A 27,729-nucleotide genomic window follows, 5' to 3' on the forward strand; every position below is an offset into this window, starting at 1 on the left:
CATGAAGGGTTTTATTGGAGAAGACCCGGAGAAGAAGACGGGCGGTGATGTCCTCACTTGTAGAACTCGTGTTCCTGTTCGTCCTTCTTGATGACCGTCTTGTAGGCCTTCTCGAAGTCCTTGGCCAAAACGATGTAACGGTTCTCCCTCACGGCCAACATTCCACCCTGGAGAACATCAGCAAGAGGCCACCAAGGCCACCACATCAACCAGAAGGTCATGGAGACCCCACCAGGACCTCCAAACCATCCATAATGTCATGGAGAGACCTCCAAATCACCTCTATGTTGGCCAACGTGGAGGAGAACCATCAAGATTTGACCTCAGGAGGTTCTCCAGATGGTCCTGAAGGTCATGGAGAGACCTCCAGATGGTCCTGAAGGTCATGGAGACCCCACCAGGACCTCCAAACCATCCATAATCTCATGGAGAGACCTCCAAATCACCTCTATGTTGGCCAACGTGGAGGAGAACCATCAAGGTTTGACCTCAGGAGGTTCTCCAGATGGTCCAGAAGGTCATGGAGACCCCACCAGGACCTCCAAACCATCCATAATGTCATGGAGAGACCTCCAAATCACCTCTCCGTTGGCCAACGTGGAGGAGAACCATCAAGATTGGACCTCAGGAGGTTCTCCAGATGGTCCTGAAGGTCATGGAGACCCCACCAGGACCTCCAAACCATCCATAATGTCATGGAGAGACCTCCAAATCACCTCTCCGTTGGCCAACGTGGAGGAGAACCATCAAGATTGGACCTCAGGAGGTTCTCCAGATGGTCCAGAAGGTCATGGAGACCCCATCAGGACCTCCAAATCATCCATAACGTCATGGAGACCCCACCAGGACCTCCAAACCATCCATAATGTCATGGAGAGACCTCCAAACCACCTCTCCGTTGGCCAACGTGGAGGAGAACCATCAAGATTGGACCTCAGGAGGTTCTCCAGATGGTCCAGAAGGTCATGGAGAGACCTCCAGATGGTCCTGAAGGTCATGGAGACCCCACCAGGACCTCCAAACCATCCATAATGTCATGGCGAGACCTCCAAATCACCTCTCCGTTGGCCAACGTGGAGGAGAACCATCAAGATTGGACCTCATGAGGTTCTCCAGATGGTCCAGAAGGTCATGGAGAGACCTCCAGATGGTCCTGAAGGTCATGGAGACCCCACCAGGACCTCCAAACCATCCATAATGTCATGGAGAGACCTCCAAATCACCTCTCCGTTGACCAACGTGGAGGAGAACCATCAAGATTGGACCTCAGGAGGTTCTCCAGATGGTCCAGAAGGTCATGGAGACCCCACCAGGACCTCCAAACCATCCATAATGTCATGGAGAGACCTCCAAATCACCTCTCCGTTGGCCAATGTGGAGGAGAACCACCAAGATTTGACCTCAGGAGGTTCTCCAGATGGTCCTGAAGGTCATGGAGAGACCTCCAGATGGTCCAGAAGGTCACAGAGACCCCACCAGGACCTCCAAACCATCCATAATGTCATGGAGAGACCTCCAAATCACCTCTCCGTTGGCCAACGTGGAGGAGAACCATCAAGATTGGACCTCAGGAGGTTCTCCAGATGGTCCAGAAGGTCATGGAGAGACCTCCAGATGGTCCAGAAGGTCATGGAGACCCCACCAGGACCTCCAAACCATCCATAATCTCATGGAGAGACCTCCAAATCACCTCTCCGTTGGCCAACGTGGAGGAGAACCATCAAGATTTGACCTCAGGAGGTTCTCCAGATGGTCCAGAAGGTCATGGAGAGACCTCCAGATGGTCCTGAAGGTCATGGAGACCCCACCAGGACCTCCAAACCATCCATAATGTCATGGAGAGACCTCCAAATCACCTCTCCGTTGGCCAACGTGGAGGAGAACCATCAAGATTTGCCATCAGGAGGTTCTCCAGATGGTCCAGAAGGTCATGGAGAGACCTCCAGATGGTCCTGAAGGTCATGGAGACCCCACCAGGACCTCCAAACCATCCATAATGTCATGGAGAGACCTCCAAACCACCTCTCCGTTGGCCAACGTGGAGGAGAACCATCAAGATTGGACCTCATGAGGTTCTCCAGATGGTCCAGAAGGTCATGGAGAGACCTCCAGATGGTCCAGAAGGTCATGGAGACCCCACCAGGACCTCCAAACCATCCATAATGTCATGGAGACCCCACCAGGACCTCCAAACCATCCATAATGTCATGGAGAGACCTCCAAATCACCTCTCCGTTGGCCAACGTGGAGGAGAACCATCAAGGTTTGACCTCAGGAGGTTCTCCGTATGGTCCTGAAGGTCATGGAGAGACCTCCAGATGGTCCAGAAGGTCATGGAGAGACCTCCAGATGGTCCAGAAGGTCATGGAGACCCCACCAGGACCTCCAAACCATCCATAATGTCATGGAGAGACCTCCAAATCACCTCTCTGTTGGCCAACGTGGAGGAGAACCATCAAGATTTGACCTCAGGAGGTTCTCCAGATGGTCCAGAAGGTCATGGAGAGACCTCCAGATGGTCCTGAAGGTCATGGAGACCCCACCAGGACCTCCAAACCATCCATAATGTCATGGAGAGACCTCCAAATCACCTCTCCGTTGGCCAACGTGGAGGAGAACCATCAAGATTTGACCTCGTGAGGTTCTCCAGATGGTCCAGAAGGTCATGGAGACCCCACCAGGACCTCCAAACCATCCATAATGTCATGGAGAGACCTCCAAATCAACTCTATGTTGGCCAACGTGGAGGAGAACCATCAAGATTTGACCCCATGAGGTTCTCCAGATGGTCCAGAAGGTCACGGAGAGACCTCCAGATGGTCCAGAAGGTCATGGAGACCCCACCAGGACCTCCAAACCATCCATAATGTCATGGAGAGACCTCCAAATCACCTCTCCGTTGACCAACGTGGAGGAGAACCATCAAGATTTGACCTCAGGAGGTTCTTCAGATGGTCCAGAAGGTCATGGAGACCCCACCAGGACCTCCAAACCATCCATAATGTCATGGAGAGACCCCCAAACCACCTCTCCGTTGGCCAACGTGGAGGAGAACCATCAAGATTGGACCTCAGGAGGTTCTCCAGATGGTCCAGAAGGTCACGGAGAGACCTCCAGATGGTCCTGAAGGTCATGGAGACCCCACCAGGACCTCCAAACCATCCATAATGTCATGGAGAGACCTCCAAATCACCTCTCCGTTGGCCAACGTGGAGGAGAACCATCAAGATTGGACCTCAGGAGGTTCTCCAGATGGTCCAGAAGGTCATGGAGAGACCTCCAGATGGTCCTGAAGGTCATGGAGACCCCACCAGGACCTCCTGAGGTCCTCCTGAAGGTCACGGACTCACCTCTTGGCAGATGGAGTTGATATCGGCTCCGGAGATCTTATCCGGACGCGCAACGTCTGATGGGACGTGAAGGAAATGTCCTCTTTGGTGGCCCAAAACCCCTCTTTGGTGGCCACAAACCCCTCTATGATGGCCACAAACCCCTCTTTGGTGGCCACAAACCCTTCTATGGTGGCCACAAACCCCTCTTTGGTGACCACAAACCCCTCTTTGGTGGCCACAAACCCCTCTTTGGTGACCACAAACCCCTCTTTGGTGGCCACAAACCCCTCTTTGGTGGCCACAAACCCCTCTTTGGTGACCACAAACCCCTCTTTGATGGCCACAAACCCTCTTTGGTGACCACAAACCCCTCTATGGTGGCCACAAACCCCTCTTTGGTGACCACAAACCCCTCTTTGGTGGCCACAAACCCCTCTTTGGTGACCACAAACCCCTCTATGGTGGCCACAAACCCCTCTTTGGTGACCACAAACCCTCTTTGGTGACCACAAACCCCTCTTTGGTGACCACAAACCCCTCTTTGATGGCCACAAACCCCTCTTTGGTGACCACAAACCCCTCTTTGGTGACCACAAACCCCTCTTTGGTGACCACAAACCCCTCTATGGTGGCCACAAACCCCTCTTTGGTGACCACAAACCCCTCTCTGGTGGCCACAAACCCCTCTCTGGTGACCACAAACCCCTCTTTGGTGGCCACAAACCCCTCTTTGGTGGCCACAAACCCCTCTATGGTGGCCACAAACCCTCTTTGGTGGCCACAAACCCCTCTTTGGTGGCCACAAACCCTCTTTGGTGACCACAAACCCCTCTTTGGTGGCCACAAACCCCTCTTTGGTGGCCACAAACCCCTCTTTGGTGGCCACAAACGCCTCTTTGGTGGCCACAAACCCCTCTTTGGTGGCCACAAACCCCTCTTTGATGGCCACAAACCCTCTTTGGTGGCCACAAACCCTCTTTGATGACCACAAACCCCTCTTTGGTGGCCACAAACCCCTCTTTGGTGGCCACAAACCCTCTTTGATGACCACAAACCCCTCTTTGGTGGCCACAAACCCCTCTATGGTGACCACAAACCCCTCTTTGGTGGCCACAAACCCCTCTTTGGTGGCCACAAACCCCTCTTTGGTGACCACAAACCCCTCTTTGGTGGCCACAAACCCCTCTTTGGTGACCACAAACCCCTCTTTGGTGGCCACAAACCCCTCTTTGGTGACCACAAACCCCTCTTTGGTGGCCACCAACCCTCTTTGGTGACCACAAACCCCTCTTTGGTGGCCACAAACCCTCTTTGGTGGCCACAAACCCCTCTTTGGTGGCCACAAACCCCTCTTTGGTGGCCACAAACCCCTCTTTGGTGGCCACCAACCCTCTTTGGTGACCACAAACCCCTCTTTGGTGGCCACAAACCCCTCTTTGGTGGCCACAAACCCCTCTTTTGTGGCCACAAACCCCTCTTTGGTGACCACAAACCCCTCTTTGGTGGCCACAAACCCCTCTTTGGTGGCCACAAACCCCTCTATGGTGACCACAAACCCTCTTTGGTGGCCACAAACCCCTCTTTGGTGGCCACAACCCCTCTTTGGTGGCCACAAACCCCTCTTCGGTGGCCACAAACCCCTCTATGGTGGCCACAAACCCCTCTTTGGTGGCCACAAACCCCTCTTTGGTGGCCACAAACCCCTTTTTGGTGGCCACAAACCCCTCTATGGTGGCCACAAACCTCTCTATGATGTCCACAAACCCCTCTTTGGTGGCCACAAACCCCTCTTTGGTGACCACAAACCCCTCTTTGGTGACCACAAACCCCTCTTTGGTGGCCACCAACCCCTCTTTGGTGGCCACAAACCCTCTATGGTGGCCACAAACCCCTCTATGGTGGCCACAAACCCCTCTATGGTGGCCACAAACCCCTCTTTGGTGGCCACAAACCCCTCTTTGGTGGCCACAAACCCTCTTTGGTGGCCACAAACCCCTCTTTGGTGGCCACCAAGAAGTCCGGAGGATACAATCCTCGAGGTCCACTTCTTCGGAGAGGTTCATTTTTCCGGTGATGGTGGAAAAAATGAGGCGTTTTTGGCGCCGATCCGGTAACGGGAATTCAATTTTCCGATCCAACCGACCGGGACGGAGTAACGCCGGATCTAAAGTATCCGCTCGGTTGGTGGCCATAATCACCTGGAGAAGACATCCCACCACCATTTATGGGACCTCCTGGATCCAAAGGACCTCCAGAATCCATCGGAGCTCCATTGGGAGCCACCACAGTGGAGAAAAACCTGGAGAAACATCTCCATAGGGTTCCTCCTGGGGGTTCTCCAAAGGTATAATGGAGGTTCTGAGGGGCTTTTGAGGTCCCACCACCATCTATAGGACCTCCTGGATCCAAAGGACCTCCGGAATCCATCGGAGCTCCATTGGGAGCCATAAAGATGGAGAAAAACCTGGAGAAACATCTCCATAGGGTTCCTCCTGGGGGTTCTCCAAAGGTATAATTGAGGTTCTGAGGGGCTTTTGAGGTCCCACCACCACCTATGGGACCTCCTGGATCCAAAGGACCTCCCGGAAGCCATCGGAGCTCCATTCGGAGCCACCACAGTGGAGAAAAACCTGGAGAAACATCTCCACAGGGTTCCTCCTGGGGGTTCTCCAAAGGTATAATGGAGGTTCTGAGGGGCTTTTGAGGTCCCATCACCACCTATGGGACCTCCTGGATCCAAAGGACCTCCGGAAGCCATCGGAGCTCCATTGGGAGCCACCACAGTGGAGAAAAACCTGGAGAAACATCTCCATAGGGTTCCTCCTGGGGGTTCTCCAAAGGTATAATGGAGGTTCTGAGGGGCTTTTGAGGTCCCACCACCACCTATAGGACCTCCTGGATCCAAAGGACCTCCGGAATCCATCGGAGCTCCATTGGGAGCCATAAAGATGGAGAAAAACCTGGAGAAACATCTCCATAGGGTTCCTCCTGGGGGTTCTCCAAAGGTATAATGGGGGTTCTGAGGGGCTTTTGAGGTCCCACCACCACCTATGGGACCTCCTGGATCCAAAGGACCTCCGGAAGCCATCGGAGCTCCATTCGGAGCCACCACAGTGGAGAAAAACCTGAGGAAACATCTCCATAGGGTTCCTCCTGGGGGTTCTCCAAAGGTATAATGGGGGTTCTGAGGGGCTTTTGAGGTCCCACCACCACCTATGGGACCTCCTGGATCCAAAGGACCTCCGGAAGCCATCGGAGCTCCATTTGGAGCCATAAAGATGGAGAAAAACCTGAGGAAACATCTCCATAGGGTTCCTCCTGGGGGTTCTCCAAAGGTATAATGGGGGTTCTGAGGGGCTTTTGAGGTCCCACCACCACCTATAGGACCTCCTGGACCCAAAGGACCTCCGGAATCCATCGGAGCTCCATTGGGAGCCACCAGAGTGGAGAAAAACCTGAGGAAACATCTCCATAGGGTTCCTCCTGGGGGTTCTCCAAAGGTATAATGGAGGTTCTGAGGGGCTTTTGAGGTCCCACCACCACCTATGGGACCTCCTGGATCCAAAGGACCTCCCGGAATCCATCGGAGCTCCATTCGGAGCCACCACAGTGGAGAAAAACCTGGAGAAACATCTCCAGAGGGTTCCTCCTGGGGGTTCTCCAAAGGTATAATGGAGGTTCTGAGGGGCTTTTGAGGGCCCACCACCACCTATAGGACCTCCTGGATCCAAAGGACCTCCGGAATCCATCGGAGCTCCATTGGGAGCCACCACAGTGGAGAAAAACCTGGAGAAACATCTCCATAGGGTTCCTCCTGGGGGTTCTCCAAAGGTATAATGGAGGTTCTGATGGGGTTTTGAGGTCTCATCACCACCTATGGGACCTCCTGGATCCAAAGGACCTCCTGAAGCCATCGGAGCTCCATTCGGAACCACCACAGTGGAGAAAAACCTGGAGAAACATCTCCATAGGGTTCCTCCTGGGGGTTCTCCAAAGGTATAATGGGGGTTCTGAGGGGCTTTTGAGGGCCCACCACCACCTATAGGACCTCCTGGATCCAAAGGACCTCCGGAATCCATCGGAGCTCCATTGGGAGCCACCACAGTGGAGAAAAACCTGGAGAAACATCTCCATAGGGTTCCTCCTGGGGGTTCTCCAAAGGTATAATGGAGGTTCTGAGGGGCTTTTGAGGTCCCACCACCACCTATGGGACCTCCTGGATGTCCTCATGGTCTTTAAGGTCCCACCACCCCCCCCCGGTTGGACCCACCTTGACGTTGACGTTCTGGTCGAAGCCGTCCATCTGGTTGAGGAGCTCCAAGAGGATGCGTTGAACCTCCCGATCGGCTGCGGTGGGATGGGACACGGTGAGGGACAACCGAAAGGACACACCGGGACCTTCTCCAGCCCCACCAGGACCTCCTCCAGAGGTTCCTCAGCCCATTCCAAGTCCATGGGACCACCAAGAGGTCCTCCAGCCCCATTGGGACCTTCTCCAGCCCCACCGGGACCTCCTCCAGAGGTTCCTCAGCCCCATCCAAGTCCATGGGACCATCAAGAGGTCCTCCAACCCCATCAGGACCTTCTCCAGCCCCACTAGGAGGTCCTCCAGAGGTTCCTCACCCCCATCCAAGTCCATATGACCATCAGGAGGTCCTCCAGCCCCATCAGGACCTCCTCCAGCCCCACCGGGACCTCCTCCAGAGGTTCCTCAGCCCCATCCAAGTCCATGGGACCATCAAGAGGTCCTCCAGCCCCACCAGGACCTCCTCCAGCCCCACCGGGACCTCCTCCAGAGGTTCCTCACCCCCATCCAAGTCCATGGGACCATCAAGAGGTCCTCCAACCCCATCAGGAGGTCCTCCAACCCCATCAGGAGGTCCTCCAACCCCATCAGGACCTCCTCCAGCCCCACCGGGACCTTCTCCAGAGGTTCCTCACCCCCATCCAAGTCCATGGGACCATCAAGAGGTCCTCCAACCCCATCAGGACCTCCTGCAGCCCCACCAGGAGGTCCTCCAGCCCCACCAGGACCTCCTCCAGAGGTTCCTCACCCCCATCCAAGTCCATGGGACCATCAGGAGGTCCTCCAGCCCCACCAGGACCACCTCCAGAGGTTCCTCAGCCCCATCCAAGCCCATGGGACCATCAAGAGGTCCTCCAGCCCCACCGGGAGGTCCTCCAGAGGTTCCTCAGCCCCATCCAAGTCCATGGGACCATCAAGAGGTCCTCCAACCCCATCAGGACCTCCTCCAGCCCCACCGGGACCTCCTCCAGAGGTTCCTCAGCCCCATCCAAGTCCATGGGACCACCAAGAGGTCCTCCAGCCCCACCGAGAGGTCCTCCAGCCCCACCGAGAGGTCCTCCAGCCCCACCAGGACCTCCTCCAGAGGTTCCTCAGCCCCATCCAAGTCCATATGACCATCAAGAGGTCCTCCAACCCCACCAGGACCTCCTCCAGCACCACCAGGAGATCCTCGAGCCCCACAAGGACCTTCTCCAGAGGTTCCTCAGCCCCATCCAAGTCCATGGGACCACCAAGAGGTCCTCCAGACCCACCAGGACCTTCTCCAGAGGTTCCTCAGCCCATTCCAAGTCCATGGGACCATCAAGAGTCCTCCAGCCCCACCGGGACCTCCTCCAACCCCACCAGGGCCTCCTTCAGCCCCACCAGGACCTTCTCCAGCCCCACCGGGACCTCCTCCAGAGGTTCTTCACCCCCATCCAAGTCCATATGACCATCAAGAGGTCCTCCAGCCCCACCGGGACCTCCTCCAGCCCCACCAGGAGGTCCTCGAGCCCCACCAGGACCTCCTCCAGAGGTTCCTCAGCCCCATCCAAGTCCATGGGACCATCAAGAGGTCCTCCAACCCCATCAGGACCTTCTCCAGCCCCACCGGGACCTCCTCCACAGGTTCCTCAGCCCATTCCAAGTCCATATGACCATCAGGAGGTCCTCCAGCCCCACCAGGACCTCCTCCAGAGGTTCCTCAGCCCCATCCAAGTCCATGGGACCATCAAGAGGTCCTCCAGCCCCATCAGGACCTCCTCCAGCCCCACCGGGACCTCCTCCAGAGGTTCTTCACCCCCATCCAAGTCCATATGACCATCAAGAGGTCCTCCAGCCCCACCAGGACCTTCTCCAACCCCATCAGGACCTCCTCCAGCCCCACCGGGAGGTCCTCCAGCCCCACCGGGACCTCCTCCAGAGGTTCCTCAGCCCCATCCAAGTCCATATGACCATCAAGAGGTCCTCCAACCCCACCAGAAGGTCCTCCAGCCCCACCGGGACCTCCTCCAGCCCCACCAGGACCTCCTCCAGAGGTTCCTCAGCCCCATCCAAGTCCATAGGACCATCAAGAGGTCCTCCAGCCCCACCGGGACCTCCTCCAGAGGTTCCTCACCCCCATCCAAGTCCATGGGACCATCAAGAGGTCCTCCAGCCCCACCGGGACCTCCTCCAGAGGCTCCTCAGCCCCATCCAAGTCCATGGGACCATCAAGAGGTCCTCCAGCCCCACCAGAACCTCCTCCAGAGGTTCCTCAGCCCATTCCAAGTCCATGGGACCATCAAGAGGTCCTCCAACCCCATCGGGACCTTCTCCAGCCCCACCGGGACCTCCTCCAGAGGTTCCTCAGCCCCATCCAAGTCCATGGGACCACCAAGAGGTCCTCCAGCCCCACCAGGACCTTCTCCAGCCCCACCGGGACCTCCTCCAGAGGTTCCTCAGCCCATTCCAAGTCCATGGGACCACCAAGAGGTCCTCCAGCCCCATTGGGACCTTCTCCAGCCCCACCGGGACCTCCTCCAGAGGTTCCTCAGCCCATTCCAAGTCCATATGACCATCAAGAGGTCCTCCAACCCCATCAGGACCTCCTCCAGCCCCACCGGGACCTCCTCCAGAGGTTCCTCAGCCCCATCCAAGTCCATGGGACCATCAAGAGGTCCTCCAACCCCACCAGGACCTTCTCCAGCCCCACCAGGAGGTCCTCGAGGGGTTCCTCACCTCCGGTTTGGGCGTCGAAGCGTTTGGTGGCGATGGCGTCGATCTCGTCGATGAAGATGATGGCCGGCGCGTTCTCCTTGGCCAAACGGAAGACGTCCCGGACCATCCGAGGACCTTCTCCCAAATACTTCTGGACAAATTCCGACCCCACCACACGGATGAAAGCGGCTGAAGGACAACCAGAGATTCAAAGAGACCTTCAGGAGACCTTCAGGAGCTCCAAAGAGACCTTCAGGAGCTCCAAAGAGACCTTCGGGAGCTCCAAAGAGACCTTCAGGAGCTCCAAAGAGACCTTCGGGACCTCCAAAGAGACCTTCAGGACCTCCAAAGAGACCTTCAGGAGCTCCAGAAGACCTTCAGGAGCTCCAAAGAGACCTTCAGGAGCTCCAAAGAGACCTTCAGGAGCTCCAAAGAGACCTTCAGGAGCTCCAAAGAGACCTTCAGGAGCTCCAAAGAGACCTTCAGGAGCTCCAAAGAGACCTTCGGGACCTCCAAAGAGACCTTCGGGAGCTCCAAAGAGACCTTCGGGAGCTCCAAAGAGACCTTCGGGAGCTCCAAAGAGACCTTCGGGAGCTCCAAAGAGACCTTCGGGAGCTCCAAAGAGACCTTCGGGAGCTCCAAAGAGACCTTCGGGAGCTCCAAAGAGACCTTCGGGAGCTCCAAAGAGACCTTCGGGAGCTCCAAAGAGACCTTGAGGACCTCCAAAGAGACCTTGAGGACCTCCAAAGGGACCTTCGGGAGCTCCAAAGGGACCTTCGGGAGCTCCAAAGGGACCTTCGGGAGCTCCAAAGAGACCTTGAGGACCTCCAAAGAGACCTTGAGGACCTCCAAAGAGACCTTCAGGACCTCCAGAAGACCTTCAGGAGCTCCAAAGAGACCTTCGGGACCTCCAAAGAGACCTTCGGGACCTCCAAAGAGACCTTCGGGACCTCCAAAGAGACCTTCGGGACCTCCAAAGAGACCTTCGGGACCTCCAAAGAGACCTTCGGGACCTCCAAAGAGACCTTCGGGACCTCCAAAGAGACCTTCGGGACCTCCAAAGAGACCTTCGGGACCTCCAAAGAGACCTTCGGGACCTCCAAAGAGACCTTCGGGACCTCCAAAGAGACCTTCGGGACCTCCAAAGAGACCTTCGGGACCTCCAAAGAGACCTTCGGGACCTCCAAAGAGACCTTCGGGACCTCCAAAGAGACCTTCGGGAGCTCCAAAGAGACCTTCGGGAGCTCCAAAGAGACCTTCGGGAGCTCCAAAGAGACCTTCGGGAGCTCCAAAGAGACCTTCGGGAGCTCCAAAGAGACCTTCGGGAGCTCCACAGAGACCTTCGGGAGCTCCAAAGAGACCTTCGGGAGCTCCAAAGAGACCTTCGGGAGCTCCAAAGAGACCTTCGGGAGCTCCAAAGAGACCTTGAGGACCTCCAGAAGATCTTCAGGAGCTCCAAGAGACCTTCAGGAGCTCCAAAGAGACCTTCAGGAGCTCCAAAGAGACCTTCAGGCGCTCCAAAGAGACCTTCAGGAGCTCCAAAGAGACCTTCGGGAGCTCCAAAGAGACCTTCAGGATCTCCACGGAGACCTTCAGGACCTCCACGGAGACCTTCAGGACCTCCACGGAGACCTTCAGGACCTCCACGGAGACCTTCAGGACCTCCACAGAGACCTTCAGGAGCTTCAAAGAGACCTTCAGGACCTCCAAAGAGACCTTCAGGACCTCCAAAGAGACCTTCAGGACCTCCAAAGAGACCTTCAGGACCTCCAAAGAGACCTTCGGGAGCTCCAAAGAGACCTTCGGGAGCTCCAAAGAGACCTTCGGGAGCTCCAAAGAGACCTTCGGGAGCTCCAAAGAGACCTTCGGGAGCTCCAAAGAGACCTTCGGGAGCTCCAAAGAGACCTTCAGGTCCTCCAAAGAGACCTTCAGGAGCTCAAAGGGGACCTTCAGGACCTCAACGGAGGCCTTCAGGAGCTCCAAAGAGACCTTCAGGACCTCCAAGAGACCTTCAGGAGCTCCAAAGAGACCTTCAGGAGCTCCAAAGAGACCTTCAGGAGCTCCAAAGAGACCTTCAGGAGCTCCAAAGAGACCTTCAGGAGCTCCAAAGAGACCTTGAGGACCTCCAAAGAGACCTTGAGGACCTCCAAAGAGACCTTGAGGACCTCCAGAAGATCTTCAGGAGCTCCAAGAGACCTTCAGGAGCTCCAAAGAGACCTTCGGGACCTCCAAAGAGACCTTCAGGACCTCCAAAGAGACCTTCAGGACCTCCAAAGAGACCTTCAGGACCTCAACGGAGACCTTCAGGCCCTCCAGAAGACCTTCAGGACCTCCAAAGAGACCTTCAGGACCTCCAAAGAGACCTTCAGGACCTCCAGAAGATCTTCAGGAGCTCCAAGAGACCTTCAGGACCTCCAAAGAGACCTTCAGGAGCTCCAAAGAGACCTTCAGGAGCTCCAAAGAGACCTTCAGGAGCTCCAAAGAGACCTTCAGGAGCTCCAAAGAGACCTTCAGGAGCTCCAAAGAGACCTTCGGGAGCTCCAAAGAGACCTTCAGGAGCTCCAAAGAGACCTTCAGGACCTCCAAAGAGACCTTCAGGAGCTCCAAAGAGACCTTCAGGAGCTCCAAAGAGACCTTCAGGAGCTCCAGAAGACCTTCAGGAGCTCCAAAGAGACCTTCAGGAGCTCCAAAGAGACCTTGAGGACCTCCAAAGAGACCTTCAGGAGCTCCAAAGAGACCTTCAGGAGCTCCAAAGAGGCCTTCAGGAGCTCCAAAGAGGCCTTCAGGAGCTCCAAAGAGGCCTTCAGGAGCTCCAAAGAGGCCTTCAGGAGCTCCAAAGAGGCCTTCAGGCCCTCCAGAAGACCTTCAGGAGCTCCAAAGAGACCTTCAGGAGCTCCAAAGAGACCTTCAGGATCTCCAAAGAGACCTTCAGGACCTCCAAAGAGACCTTCAGGACCTCCAAAGAGACCTTCAGGACCTCCAAAGAGACCTTCAGGATCTCCAAAGAGACCTTCAGGATCTCCAAAGAGACCTTCAGGACCTCCAAAGAGACCTTCAGGACCTCCAAAGAGACCTTCAGGATCTCCAAAGAGACCTTCAGGATCTCCAAAGAGACCTTCAGGACCTCCAAAGAGACCTTCAGGACCTCCAAAGAGACCTTCAGGATCTCCAAAGAGACCTTCAGGACCTCCAAAGAGACCTTCAGGACCTCAACGGAGACCTTCAGGACCTCAATGGAGACCTTCAGGACCTCAATGGAGACCTTCAGGAGCTCCAAAGAGACCTTCAGGGGCTCCAAAGAGACCTTCAGGAGATCCAAAGAGACCTTCGGAAGATCCAAAGAGACCTTCGGGAGATCCAAAGAGACCTTCAGGGGCTCCAAAGAGACCTTCAGGGGCTCCAAAGAGACCTTCAGGAGCTCCAAAGAGACCTTCAGGAGCTCCAGAAGATCTTCAGGAGCTCCAAAGAGACCTTCAGGAGCTCCAGAAGATCTTCAGGAGCTCCAAAGAGACCTTCAGGACCTCCAAAGAGACCTTCGGGAGCTCCAAAGAGACCTTCAGGGGCTCCAAAGAGACCTTCAGGAGCTCCAAAGAGACCTTCGGGAGCTCCAAAGAGACCTTCGGGAGCTCCAAAGAGACCTTCAGGGGCTCCAAAGAGACCTTCGGGAGCTCCAAAGAGACCTTCGGGAGCCCCAAAGAGACCTTCAGGAGCTCCAAAGAGACCTTGAGGACCTCCAAAGAGACCTTGAGGACCTCCAAAGAGACCTTTGGGACCTCCAAAGAGACCTTCAGGAGCTCCAAAGAGACCCTCAGGAGCTGCAGAAGACCTTCAAGAGCTCAACTGAGACCTTCAGGACCTCAACAGAGACCTTCAAGAGCTCCAGAAGACCTTCAGGAGCTCCAAAGAGACCTTCAGGACCTCAAAGGAGACCTTGAGGTCCTCCAGAAGACCTTCAGGACCTCAACGGAGACCTTCAGGACCTCCAGAAGACCTTCAGGAGTGCCAAAGAGACCTTCGGGCGCTCCAAAGAGACCTTCAGGACCTCAAAGGAGACCTTGAGGTCCTCCAGAAGACCTTCAGGACCTCAACGGAGACCTTCAGGACCTCCAGAAGACCTTCAGGAGTGCCAAAGAGACCTTCGGGAGCTCCAAAGAGACCTTCGGGAGCTCCAAAGAGACCTTGAGGACCTCCAAAGAGACCTTGAGGACCTCCAAAGAGACCTTGAGGACCTCCAAAGAGACCTTGAGGACCTCCAAAGAGACCTTGAGGACCTCCAAAGAGACCTTGAGGACCTCCAGAACACCTTCAGGCCCTCCAGAAGACCTTCAGGACCTCCAAAGAGACCTTCAGGACCTCCAAAGAGACCTTCAGGACCTCAACGGAGACCTTCAGGAGCTCCAAAGAGACCTTCGGGAGCTCCAAAGAGACCTTCGGGAGCTCCAAAGAGATCTTCGGGAGCTCCAAAGAGACCTTCGGGACCTCCAAAGAGACCTTCGGGAGCTCCAAAGAGACCTTCGGGAGCTCCAAAGAGACCTTCGGGAGCTCCAAAGAGACCTTCGGGAGCTCCAAAGAGACCTTCGGGAGCTCCAAAGAGACCTTCAGGAGCTCCAAAGAGACCTTCAGGAGCTCCAAAGGGACCTTCGGGAGCTCCAAAGAGACCTTCAGGACCTCCAGGAGACCTTCAGGAGCTCCAAAGAGACCTTCAGGACCTCCAAAGAGACCTTCGGGACCTCCAAAGAGACCTTCAGGAGCTCCAAAGAGACCTTCAGGACCTCCAGGAGACCTTCAGGAGCTCCAAAGGGACCTTCAGGAGCTCAAAGGAGACCTTCAGGACCTCCAGAAGACCTTCGGGAGCTCCAAAGAGACCTTCAGGAGCTCCAAAGAGACCTTCAGGAGCTCCAAAGAGACCTTCAGGAGCTCCAAAGGGACCTTCAGGAGCTCCAAAGAGACCTTCAGGAGCTCCAAAGAGACCTTCAGGAGCTCCAAAGAGACCTTCAGGAGCTCCAAAGAGGCCTTCAGGAGCTCCAAAGAGGCCTTCAGGAGCTCCAAAGAGACCTTCAGGAGCTCCAAAGAGACCTTCAGGAGCTCCAAAGAGACCTTCAGGAGCTCCAAAGAGACCTTGAGGACCTCCAAAGAGACCTTGAGGACCTCCAAAGAGACCTTGAGGACCTCCAAAGAGACCTTGAGGACCTCCAAAGAGACCTTGAGGACCTCCAGAACACCTTCAGGCCCTCCAGAAGACCTTCAGGACCTCCAAAGAGACCTTCAGGACCTCAACGGAGACCTTCAGGACCTCCAAAGAGACCTTCAGGACCTCCAAAGAGACCTTCAGGACCTCAACGGAGACCTTCAGGAGCTCAAAGAGACCTTCAGGAGCTCCAAAGAGACCTTGAGGACCTCCAAAGAGACCTTCAGGAGCTCCAAAGAGACCTTGAGGACCTCCAAAGAGACCTTGAGGACCTCCAGAAGATCTTCAGGAGCTCCAAAGAGACCTTCAGGAGCTCCAAAGAGACCTTGAGGTCCTCCAGAAGACCTTGAGGTCCTCCAGAAGACCTTGAGGTCCTCCAGAAGACCTTGAGGTCCTCCAGAAGAGCTTGAGGCCCTCCAGAAGACCTTGAGGACCTCCTGAAGACCCACCGGTGGTGTGATGGGCCACGGCTTTGGCCAACATGGTCTTCCCACATCCCGGAGGTCCATACATGAGGACACCTCGTGGTGGGTCGATGCCGATCTGGAAGATGAGAAGAACCGACGTTGGAGGAGAAGAAGACGTCCTCCAAAGAAGCTTCGGAGATGCCTTCAAGCGCCGTTGAGGACCTCCTGAAGGTGGTGGTGGTGATGGTGGTGGTGGTGGTGGTGGACCTTCACCTGTTTGTAGAGCTCGAAGTGGGTGAGAGGTAACTCCACGGCTTCGCGGACCTCCTGCTTCTGGATGTCCATCCCACCGATGTCGGCGTACATCACGTCCGGCTTCTGGTCTGCAAAGAGGACACCACCCGCCGTGAGGGCATCTCCAGGAACATCTCAGGAGGACCTCGAGGTCCATCTTGGCCACCTCAGAACTTCAGGGACCACCTCAGAAGGAACTTGAGGTCCATCTTGGCCACCTCAGAACTTCAGGGACCATCTCAGAAGGACCTTGAGGTCCATCTTGGCCACCTCAGAACCTCAGGGACCACCTCAACCACCTCAGAAGGACCTCAAGGACCATCTTGGCCACCTCAGAACCTCAGGGACCACCTCAGAAGGACCTTGAGGACCATCTCAACCACCTCAGAAGGACCTCAAGGTCCATCTTGGCCACCTCAGAACTTCAGGGACCACCTCAGAAGGACCTTGAGGTCCATCTTGGTCACCTCAGAACTTCAGGGACCACCTCAGAAGGACCTTGAGGTCCAACTTGGCCACCTCAGAACTTCAGGGACCATCTCAGAAGGACCTCGAGGTCCAACTTGGCCACCTCAGAACTTCAGGGACCACCTCAGAAGGACCTTGAGGGCCAACTTGGCCACCTCAGAACTTCAGGGACCACCTCAGAAGGACTTTGAGGTCCATCTTAGCCACCTCAGAAGGACCTCAAGGTCCAACTTGGCCACCTCAGAACTTCAGGGATCATCTCAGCCACCTCAGAAGGACCTCAAAGACCATCTTGGCCACCTCAGAAGGACCTCAAGGTCCAACTTGGTCGCTTCAGAACTTCAGGGATCATCTCAGCCACCTCAGAAGGACCTCAAAGACCATCTTGGCCACCTCAGAAGGACCTCAGGGAGCACAAAGCACCTCAGAAGAACCTTGAGGACCATCTTGGCCACCTCAGAAGGACCTCAAGGACCATCTTGGCCACCTCAGAAGGACCTCAGGGAGCCCAAACCACCTCAGAAGAACCTCAGGGACCATCTTGGCCACCTCAGAAGAACCTCAAGGACCATCTTGGCCACCTCAGAAGGACCTCAAGGTCCAACTTGGTCGCTTCAGAACTTCAGGGATCATCTCAGCCACCTCGGAAGGACCTCAAGGTCCATCTTGGCCACCTCAGAAGGACCTTGAGGACCATCTTGGCCACCTGAGAAGGACCTCAAGGTCCAACTTGGCCACTTCAGAACTTCAGGGATCATCTCAGCCACCTCAGAAGGACCTCAAGAACCATCTTGGCCACCTCAGAAGGACCTCAAAGACCATCTCGGCCACCTCAGAAGGACCTCAGGGAGCCCAAACCACCTCAGAAGAACCTCAGGGACCATCTTGGCCACCTCAGAAGGACCTCAAAGACCATCTTGGCCACCTCAGAAGGACCTCAAGGAAACCAAACCACCTCAGAAGGACCTCAAGGTCCAACTTGGCCACCTCAGAACTTCAGGGACCACCTCAGCCACCTCAGAAGGACCTCGAGGAGACCAGAACACCTCAGAAGGACCTTAAGGACCACCTTGGCCACCTGAGAAGGACCTTGAGGACCATCTCAACCACCTCAGAAGCACCTCGAGGTCCATCTTGGCCACCTCAGAAGGACCTCAAAGAGCCCAAATCACCTCAGAAGAACCTTGAGGAGCCTCAGGACCTCTTGGAGACCACCAGTGTTCCACCTCTGGAGGTCCATTGATCTCCAGAAGCCCTCAGGACCTCCTCAAAGCCACCGATGTTCCACCTCTGGAGGTCCATTGACCTCCAGAAGCCCTCAGGACCTCCTCAAAGCCACCGACGTTCCACCTCTGACCTCCAGAAGCCCTCAGGACCTCCTCAAAGCCACCGATGTTCCACCTTTGGAGATCCATTGACCTCCAGAAGCCCTCAGGACCTCCTCAAAGCCACCGACGTTCCACCTCTGACCTCCAGAAGCCCTCAGGACCTCCTCAAAGCCACCAAAGTTCCACCTCTGGAGGTCCATTGACCTCCAGAAGCCCTCAGGACCTCCTCAAAGCCACCAATGTTCCACCTCTGACCTCCAGAAGCCCTCAGGACCTCCTCAAAGCCACCAAAGTTCCACCTCCGGAGGTCCATTGACCTCCAGAAGCCCTCAGGACCTCCTCAAAGCCACCGATGTTCCACCTCTGACCTCCAGAAGCCCTCAGGACCTCCTCAAAGCCACCGATGTTCCACCTCTGGAGATCCATTGACCTCCAGAAGCCCTCAGGACCTCCTCAAAGCCACCGATGTTCCACCTCTGGAAGTCCATTGATCTCCAGAAGCCCTCAGGACCTCCTCAAAGCCACCGATGTTCCACCTCTGGAGGTCCATTGACCTCCAGAAGCCCTCAGGACCTCCTCAAAGCCACCGATGTTCCACCTCTGGAGGTCCATTGACCTCCAGAAGCCCTCAGGACCTCCTCAAAGCCACCGACGTTCCACCTCTGACCTCCAGAAGCCCTCAGGACCTCCTCAAAGCCACCGACGTTCCACCTCTGAAGGTCCATTGACCTCCAGAAGCCCTCAGGACCTCCTCAAAGCCACCGATGTTCCACCTCTGGAGGTCCATTGACCTCCAGAAGCCCTCAGGACCTCCTCAAAGCCACCGATGTTCCACCTCTGACCTCCAGAAGCCCTCAGGACCTCCTCAAAGCCACCGATGTTCCACCTTTGGAGGTCCATTGACCTCCAGAAGCCCTCAGGACCTCCTCAAAGCCACCGACGTTCCACCTTTGGAGGTCCATTGACCTCCAGAAGCCCTCAGGACCTCCTCAAAGCCACCGCTGTTCCACCTCTGACCTCCAGAAGCCCTCAGGACCTCCTCAAAGCCACCGATGTTCCACCTCTGATCTCCAGAAGCCCTCAGGACCTCCTCAAAGCCACCGACGTTCCACCTCTGACCTCCAGAAGCCCTCAGGACCTCCTCAAAGCCACCGATGTTCCACCTCTGACCTCCAGAAGCCCTCAGGACCTCCTCAAAGCCACCGATGTTCCACCTCTGATCTCCAGAAGCCCTCAGGACCTCCTCAAAGCCACCGATGTTCCACCTCTGGAGGTCCATTGACCTCCAGAAGCCCTCAGAACCTCCTCAAAGCCACCGATGTTCCACCTCTGGAGGTCCATTGACCTCCAGAAGCCCTCAGGACCTCCTCAAAGCCACCGCTGTTCCACCTCTGACCTCCAGAAGCCCTCAGGACCTCCTCAAAGCCACCGCTGTTCCACCTCTGACCTCCAGAAGCCCTCAGGACCTCCTCAAAGCCACCGACGTTCCACCTCTGGAGGTCCATTGACCTCCAGAAGCCCTCAGGACCTCCTCAAAGCCACTGATGTTCCACCTCCGGAGGTCCATTGACCTCCAGAAGCCCTCAGGACCTCCTCAAAGCCACCGATGTTCCATCTCTGACCTCCAGAAGCCCTCAGGACCTCCTCAAAGCCACCGCTGTTCCACCTCTGACCTCCAGAAGCCCTCAGGACCTCCTCAAAGCCACCGACGTTCCACCTTTGGAGGTCCATTGACCTCCAGAAGCCCTCAGGACCTCCTCAAAGCCACCGACGTTCCACCTCTGACCTCCAGAAGCCCTCAGGACCTCCTCAAAGCCACCGACGTTCCACCTCTGACCTCCAGAAGCCCTCAGGACCTCCTCAAAGCCACCAATGTTCCACCTCTGATCTCCAGAAGCCCTCAGGACCTCCTCAAAGCCACCGACGTTCCACCTCTGACCTCCAGAAGCCCTCAGGACCTCCTCAAAGCCACCGACGTTCCACCTCTGGAGGTCCATTGATCTCCAGAAGCCCTCAGGACCTCCTCAAAGCCACCGACGTTCCATCTCTGACCTCCAGAAGCCCTCAGGACCTCCTCAAAGCCACCGACGTTCCACCTTTGGAGGTCCATTGACCTCCAGAAGCCCTCAGGACCTCCTCAAAGCCACTGCTGTTCCACCTCTGACCTCCAGAAGCCCTCAGGACCTCCTCAAAGCCACCGCTGTTCCACCTCTGACCTCCAGAAGCCCTCAGGACCTCCTCAAAGCCACCGCTGTTCCACCTCTGACCTCCAGAAGCCCTCAGAACCTCCTCATCTCCTCCTTTCCCACCTCCACCTCTTTGAGATAGAAGTCCTGAAGTTCTTGAGAACCTCCCACGGTCCCCCCGAGACCTTCTCGGCAGTGGTCCAGGAGGTCCTGGAGGTCCAACCTGAGGTCAACATCATGATGCTGCTGTCGGCCTCGGGCGGGAGAACGTCCACCAGAGCGTTGCTGTGTTTGTGGAGGGCCACCGAGGCGTTGGGCTTCAGCAGCTCCCGGTCGATGGTGCTCAGGATCCTCACGTAGTAGTTGGAACCTGAGGAACCGCAAAGGAAAAGGGGACACCAAATCCATCTCTACGTCCTCACCACCGTCATCTGGGGGTTCTTCGTCTCCATCTCTACGTCCTCGCCACCATCTAAAGGTTCTCCGTCTCCATTTCTACGTCCTCACCATCATCTAAAGGTTCTCCATCGCCATCTCTACGTCCTCACCACCACCCAGAAGTTCTCCATCTCCATCCGGAGGTTCTCCATCTCCATCCCTACATCCCCACCACCACCCGGAAGTTCTCCATCTCCATCCCTACGTCCTCACCACCACCCGGAGGTTCTCCATTTCCATCTCTACGTCCCCACCACCATCCGGAGGTTCTCCATTTCCACCCCTACGTCCCCACCACCACCCAGAAGTTCTCCATTTCCATCCGGAGGTTCTCCATCTCCATCCCTACGTCCTCACCACCATCCGGAGGTTCTCCATCTCCATCCCTACATCCTCACCACCATCCGGAGGTTCTCCATCTCCATCTCTACGTCCTCACCACCATCTAAAGGTTCTCCATCTCCATCCCTACGTCCTCACCACCTCCTCAACCTTCTCCATCTCCATCCCTACGTCCCCACCACCACCCGGAAGTTCTCCATCTCCATCCCTACGTCCTCACCACCTCCTCAACCTTCTCCATCTCCATCCCTACGTCCCCACCACCACCCAGAAGTTCTCCATCTCCATCCCTACGTCCTCATCACCACCCAGAGGTTCTCCATTTCCATCTGGAGGTTCTTGATTTCCATCCAGAGGTTCTCCATTTCCATCTCTACGTCCTCACCACCACCCAGAAGTTCTCCATCTCCACCCCTACATCCTCACCACCATCTAAAGGTTCTCCATTTCCATCCCTACATCCCCACCACCACCTGGAGGTTCTCCATCTCCATCCCTACGTGTCCACCACCACCCAGAAGTTCTCCATCTCCATCCGGAGGTTCTCCATCTCCATCTCTACGTCCTCACCACCTCCTCAACCTTCTCCATCTCCATCCCTACGTCCCCACCACCACCCAGAAGTTCTCCATCTCCATCCCTACGTCCCCACCACCACCCGGAGGTTCTCCATTTCCATCCGGAGGTTCTCCATTTCCATCCAGAGGTTCTCCATCTCCATCCCTACGTCCCCACCACCACCCAGAAGTCCTCCATCTCCCCCTGGAGGTTCTCCATCTCCATCTCTACATCCTCACCACCATCCAGAGGTTCTCCATCTCCACCCCTACGTCCTCACCACCACCCAGAAGTTCTCCATCTCCATCCCTACATCCTCACCACCACCCGGAGGTTCTCCATCTCCATCTCTACGTCCCCACCACCATCTGAAGGTTCTCCATCTCCACTCCTACGTCCCCACCACCACCCAGAAGTTCTCCATTTCCATCCAGAGGTTCTCCATCTCCATCCCTATGTCCTCACCACCTCCTCCACCTTCTCCATCTCCATCCCTACGTCCCCACCACCACCCAGAAGTTCTCCGTTTCCATCCAGAGGTTCTCCATCTCCATCCCTACGTCCCCACCACCACCCAGAAGTTCTCCGTTTCCATCCAGAGGTTCTCCATCTCCATCCCTATGTCCTCACCACCTCCTCAACCTTCTCCATCTCCATCTCTATGTCCTCACCACCATCCGGAGGTTCTCCATCTCCATCCCTACGTCCCCACCACCACCCAGAGGTTCTCCATCTCCATCCCTACATCCTCACCACCACCCAGAAGTTCTCCATTTCCATCTGGAGGTTCTCCATCTCCACTCCTACATCTCCACCACCATCTGAAGGTTCTCCATCTCCACCTGGAGGTTCTCCATCGCCATCTCTACATCCCCACCACCACCCAGATGTTCTCCATCTCCATCCCTACGTCCTCACCACCTCCTCAACCTTCTCCATCTCCATCCCTACGTCCCCACCACCACCCGGAAGTTCTCCATCTCCATCCCTACGTCCCCCCCACCCCCTCCCCCCCTTCCCCGCCCCCCTCCCCCCCCCGGAGAAGGTCCCACCGGTGGTGGAGCCCACGATGGCCGTGTTCTGGTCGACGGCCTCCAGGAATTGTCCGATGACCAACGGAATACTTTGGATCCTCTTCACCTCCTCCTGGGCGTGAAGGAACTCCTTCTTCAGGTTCTTCTGCTCATCTTTAATGTACTCCTCCTGCACCTCCAGGAACTCCAACTCCTGCTGCAGCTTCTGACCAGTACAAACCAGTACAAACCAGTTCGGGCCCAGTTCCAGTGTCTCCAGTCCTCTCCCAGTTCAGCCCAGTTCAGCCCAGTCCCATCCAGGAGCTCCAAACCCACCGTCTCCATCATAACCATCACCTCCAGCATCTCCAGCCCCATCCCAGTTCGTCCCAGTTCAACCCAGTTCGTCCCAGTTCACCCCAGTCCCATCCCAGTTCACCCCAGTCCCATTTCGATCATTCCCAGTTCATCCCAGTTCAGCCCAGTCCCATCCAGGAGCTCCAATCCCACCGTCTCCATCACAACCATCACCTCCAGCATCTCCAGCCCCATCCCAGTTCGTCCCAGTTCATCCCAGTTCATCCCAGTCCCAGCCCAGTCCCATCCCAGTTCACCCCAGTTCCATTCCAATCATCTCCAGCCCCGTCCCAGTTCATCCCAGTTCATCCCAGTCCCATCCAGGAGCTCCAACCCCACCGTCTCCATCACAACCATCACCTCCAGCATCTCCAGCCCCGTCCCAGTTCACCCCAGTCCATCCCAGTTCAGCCCAGTCCCATACCAGTTCATCCCAGTTCCATATCAGTTCATCCCAGTTCCATTCTGATCATTCCCAGTTCATCCCAGTTCAGCCCAGTCCCATCCAGGAGCTCCAAACCCACCATCTCCATCACAACCATCACCTCCAGCATCTCCAGCCCCATCCCAGTTTGTCCCAGTTCATCCCAGTTCAGCCCAGTCCCATCCCAGTTCAGCCCAGTTTACCCCAGTTCATCCCAGTTCATCCCAGTTCCATTCCGATCATCTCCAGCCCCGTCCCAGTTCATCCCAGTTCAGCCCAGTCCCATCCAGGAGCTCCAAACCCACCGTCTCCATCACCTCCAGCATCCCCAGTCGTGTCCCAGTTCGTCCCAGTTCACCCCAGTTCATCCCAGTTCACCCCAGTTCACCCCAGTCCCATCCCAGTTCACCCCAGTCCCATTCTGATCATCTCCAGCCCCGTCCCAGTTCAGCCCAGTTCATCCCAGTCCCCATTCCCAGGTCCTATTTCCCTCCCAGTTGCTCCCAGTTCCATTCCCAGTCTCCACTCCCCTCCCAGTTCATCCCAGTTGCTCCCAGTCCCATCCCAGTTCATCCCAGTCCCCATTCCCAGTCCCCACTCCCCTCCCAGTCCCTCCCAGTTGCTCCCAGTTCCATTTCCCGCCCCATTCCCATCCCCTCATCCCTTCCCAGTCACTCCCAGTCCCCTCCCAGTCCCATTCCCAACCCCATTTCCAACCCCTCGCTTCCTCCCAGTTGCTCCCAGTCCATCCCAGTCCCTCCCAGTCCCATTCCCATCCCCTCACCCCCTCCCAGTTGCTCCCAGTGCCTCCCAGTTGCTCCTACTCCCTTCCCAGTCCCTCCCAGTCCCATTCTCAGCCCCATTCCCATCCCCTCACTCCCTCCCAGTCCCTCCCAGTCCCTCCCAGTTGCTCCCAGTCCCATTTCCCGCCCCATTCCCATCCCCTCACCCCTTCCCAGTCCCTCCCAGTCCCTCCCAGTCCCATTCCCAACCCCATTTCCAACCCCTCGCTTCCTCCCAGTCACTCCCAGTCCATCCCAGTCCCTCCCAGTCCCATTCCCAACCCCATTCCCATCCCCTCACCCCTTCCCAGTCCCTCCCAGTTGCTCCCAGTCCCATTTCCCGCCCCATTCCCATCCCCTCACCCCCTCCCAGTTGCTCCCAGTCCCTCCCAGTTGCTCCTACTCCCTTCCCAGTCCCTCCCAGTCCCATTCTCAGCCCCATTCCCATCCCCTCGCCCCGTCCCAGTCCCTCCCAGTTGCTCCCAGTCCCATTCCCATCCCCTTGCTTCCTCCCAGTCCCTCCCAGTTGCTCCCAGTCCCATTCTCAGCCCCATTCCCATCCCCTCACTCCCTCCCAGTCCCTCCCAGTTGCTCCCAGTCCCATTCCCAACCCCATTCCCAGCTCCTCACTCCCTCCCAGTCACTCCCAGTCCCTCCCAGTTGCTCCCAGTCCCATTCCCAACCCCATTTCCAACCCCTCGCTTCCTCCCAGTCCCTCCCAGTTGCTCCCAGTCCCTCCCAGTCCCATTCTCAGCCCCATTCCCATCCCCTCACCCCCTCCCAGTCCCTCCCAGTCCCTCCCAGTCCCATTCCCATCCCCATTTCCAACCCCTCGCTTCCTCCCAGTCCCTCCCAGTTGCTCCCAGTGCCTCCCAGTCCCATTCTCAGCCCCATTCCCACCCCCTCACCCCTTCCCAGTCCATCCCAGTCCCTCCCAGTCCCCTCCCAGTCCCCTCCCAGCCCCCCCCCTCCCTCCCAGTCTCTCCTCTTCCCATTCCCAGTCCCTCCCAGTCCCTCCCAGTCGCTCCCAGTCTCCTCCCAGTCCTTCCCAGTCCCTCCCAGTCCCACCTTGTAGCGACTGTAGAGATCCTCGAGGTCTTCGGGCTCCGGAACGAGAAAGGCGAGAGCCGTGGGGGGGCGCGGGGGGGCGAGCGCCGGCACCTCCTCCTGGGGGAACTGGGAGTCACTGGGAGGCACTGGGAGCCACTGGGAACGGCTGAGGGGAGGGGAACGGGGCTGGGAACGGGACTGGGAGGGACTGGGAGCAACTGGGAGGGACTGGGAGCCACTGGGAACGGCTGAGGGGAGGGGAACGGGGCTGGGAATGGGACTGGGAGGGACTGGGAGGCACTGGGAGCGACTGGGAGGGACTGGGAAGGGCTAAGGGGAGGGGAACGGGGCTGGGAACGGGACTGGGAGGGACTGGGAGCAACTGGGAGCCACTGGGAGGGGGTGAGGGGATGGGAATGGGGTTGGGAATGGGACTGGGAGGCACTGGGAGGGACTGGGAGGGACTGGGAAGGGGTGAGGGGATGGGAACGGGGCTGGGAGGGACTGGGAGGGACTGGGAGCCACTGGGAGAGACTGGGAAGGGGTGAGGGGATGGGAACGAGGGCTGGAAATGGGACTGGGAGGGACTGGGAGGGACTGGGAGGCACTGGGAAGGGGTGAGGGGAGGGGAACGGGGCTGGGAATGGGACTGGGAGCAACTGGGAGGGACTGGGAAGCACTGGGAGCCACTGGGAACGGCTGAGGGGAGGGGAACGGGGCTGGGAATGGGACTGGGAGCGACTGGGAGGCACTGGGAGGCACTGGGAGGGGGTGAGGGGATGGGAATAGGGCTGAGAATGGGACTGGGAGGGACTGGGAGCGACTGGGAGGGACTGGGAAGGGGTGAGGGGATGGGAATGGGGCTGGGAGGGACTGGGAGGCACTGGGAAGGGGTAAGGGGAGGGGAACGGGGCTGGGAATGGGACTGGGAGGGACTGGGAGGCACTGGGAGCCACTGGGAAGGGGTGAGGGGAGGGGAACGGGGATGGGAATGGGACTGGGAGCGACTGGGAGGCACTGGGAGCCACTGGGAACGGCTGAGGGGAGGGGAACGGGGCTGGGAATGGGACTGGGAGGGACTGGGAGCAACTGGGAGCCACTGGGAGGGGGTGAGGGGATGGGAACGGGGCTGGGAATGGGACTGGGAGGGACTGGGAGCCACTGGGAACGGCTGAGGGGAGGGGAACGGGACTGGGAATGGGACTGGGAGCGACTGGGAAGGGACTGGGAGCAACTGGGAAGGGGTGAGTGGATGGGAATAGGAATGGGAGCAACTGGGAGGGACTGGGAGCGACTGGGAGGGGGTGAGGGGAGGGGAACGGGGATGGGAATGGGACTGGGAGCAACTGGGAGGCACTGGGAGCGACTGGGAAGGGCTGAGGGGAGGGGAACGGGGCTGGGAACGGGACTGGGAGGGACTGGGAGCAACTGGGAGCCACTGGGAGGGACTGGGAGGGGGTGAGGGGAGGGGAACAGGGCTGGGAATGGGACTGGGAGCAACTGGGAGGGACTGGGAAGGGGTGAGGGGAGGGGAACGGGGATGGGAATGGGACTGGGAGGGACTGGGAGGGACTGGGAGGGAGTGAGGGGATGGGAATGGGGTTGGGAATGGGACTGGGAGCAACTGGGAGGGACTGGGAAGGGAGTAGAAGTGGGACTGGGAGCAACTGGGAGGCACTGGGACAACTGGGAAGGGGTGACGGGATGGGAATGGGACTGGGAGCAACTGGGAGGGACTGGGAGGGAGTGAGGGGATGGGAGGGGATGGGAATGGGACTGGGAGCAACTGGGAGGGACTGGGAGGGGGTGAGGGGATGGGAATAGGGCTGAGAATGGGACTGGGAGGGACTGGGAGCAACTGGGAAGGGACTGGGAGTGACTGGGAGGGAATGATGGGATGGGAATGGGGTTGGGAATTGGACTGGGAGCAACTGGGAGGGACTGGGAGAGACTGGGAGGGAGTAGGAGTAACTGGGAGGCACTGGGAGCAACTGGGAGGGGGTGAGGGGATGGGAATGGGACTGGGAGCGACTGGGAAGGGACTGGGAGCAACTGGGAGGGACTGGGAAGGGACTGGGAGGGACTGGGAGCAACTGGGAGGGACTGGGAAGGGACTGGGAGGGACTCCCCCCTTCCTTCCCCCCCCCCCCCAAACCTGCGCCTTCTCCCCGAGCAGCCCGAGCTCCTCCATCGTGACGGCGCGCGACGGACTGAGGCGGAACCGGAAACTGCGCCTCACTTCCGGGGGAAGAGGCGAGAAGCAGCCGCAGGGCATGACGGGAGTTGTAGTCCTCGACTGACGCGACGTCCCCTTCACGGGCATTGCGGCCGCGGTGCATCATGGGAGTCGTTGTCGCGAGCAGCACCGCCCCTGTGGCGGCCGCGGGGTGTGATGGGAGTTGTAGTCCCGGCCCGTAGCGGTGCGCAGAGCCTCCATTGGGGCCGCGGGGCATGATGGGAGTTGTAGTCCTGACTGGGAGCCTTCTAGAATCCCCAGCACCCCTTTAGGGCCCCCCAGGACCCCTATAGACACCTCAGAACCCATTTAGGGGCCCCCAGGACCCCTATAGAGACACC

General features: G+C 57.4%; 1 protein-coding gene and 2 long non-coding RNA genes across 3 annotated transcripts; all 3 read right to left on the reverse strand.

Moving 5' to 3' along the window:
- PSMC4 (proteasome 26S subunit, ATPase 4) lies at window positions 1–27,448 on the reverse strand. Its single transcript, XM_054052678.1, has 11 exons — window positions 27,308–27,448; window positions 25,171–25,269; window positions 22,579–22,765; window positions 20,412–20,558; window positions 16,186–16,295; window positions 15,955–16,048; window positions 10,339–10,506; window positions 7,603–7,679; window positions 5,362–5,530; window positions 3,351–3,406; window positions 1–167 (listed from the first exon to the last, which is right to left on the reverse strand). Exons 1-11 carry the CDS (start codon window positions 27,425–27,427, stop codon window positions 54–56), a joined length of 1,341 nt encoding a protein of 446 aa, XP_053908653.1. The 5' UTR covers window positions 27,428–27,448; the 3' UTR covers window positions 1–53.
- LOC128849942 (uncharacterized) lies at window positions 16,303–19,162 on the reverse strand. Its single transcript, XR_008447511.1, has 3 exons — window positions 17,568–19,162; window positions 17,130–17,316; window positions 16,303–16,942 (listed from the first exon to the last, which is right to left on the reverse strand). It is a non-coding gene; the product is annotated as an uncharacterized LOC128849942 (long non-coding RNA).
- Window positions 19,212–20,404, reverse strand: LOC128849943 (uncharacterized). The gene is made up of 3 exons (XR_008447512.1): window positions 19,942–20,404; window positions 19,625–19,737; window positions 19,212–19,573 (listed from the first exon to the last, which is right to left on the reverse strand). It is a non-coding gene; the product is annotated as an uncharacterized LOC128849943 (long non-coding RNA).
- Window positions 27,449–27,729: the final 281 nt, after the last annotated feature.

The sequence above is a fragment of the Cuculus canorus genome, chromosome 35 (assembly GCF_017976375.1).
Source record: "Cuculus canorus isolate bCucCan1 chromosome 35, bCucCan1.pri, whole genome shotgun sequence".
Lineage (NCBI taxonomy): Eukaryota > Metazoa > Chordata > Aves > Cuculiformes > Cuculidae > Cuculus > Cuculus canorus.

Bases quoted from the DNA above. Each gene is read 5' to 3' on its own strand.
- PSMC4 (XM_054052678.1), bottom strand. From the start codon at position 27,427: ATGCCCTGCGGCTGCTTCTCGCCTCTTCCCCCGGAAGTGAGGCGCAGT. The intron at 5,531-7,602 runs GTGGGTCCAACC...TGTCTTCTCCAG, and splicing joins ACCAGAACGTCAACGTCAAG to GTGATTATGGCCACCAACCG. The intron at 3,407-5,361 runs GTATCCTCCGGA...ACGTCCCATCAG, and splicing joins AGAAGTGGACCTCGAGGATT to ACGTTGCGCGTCCGGATAAG.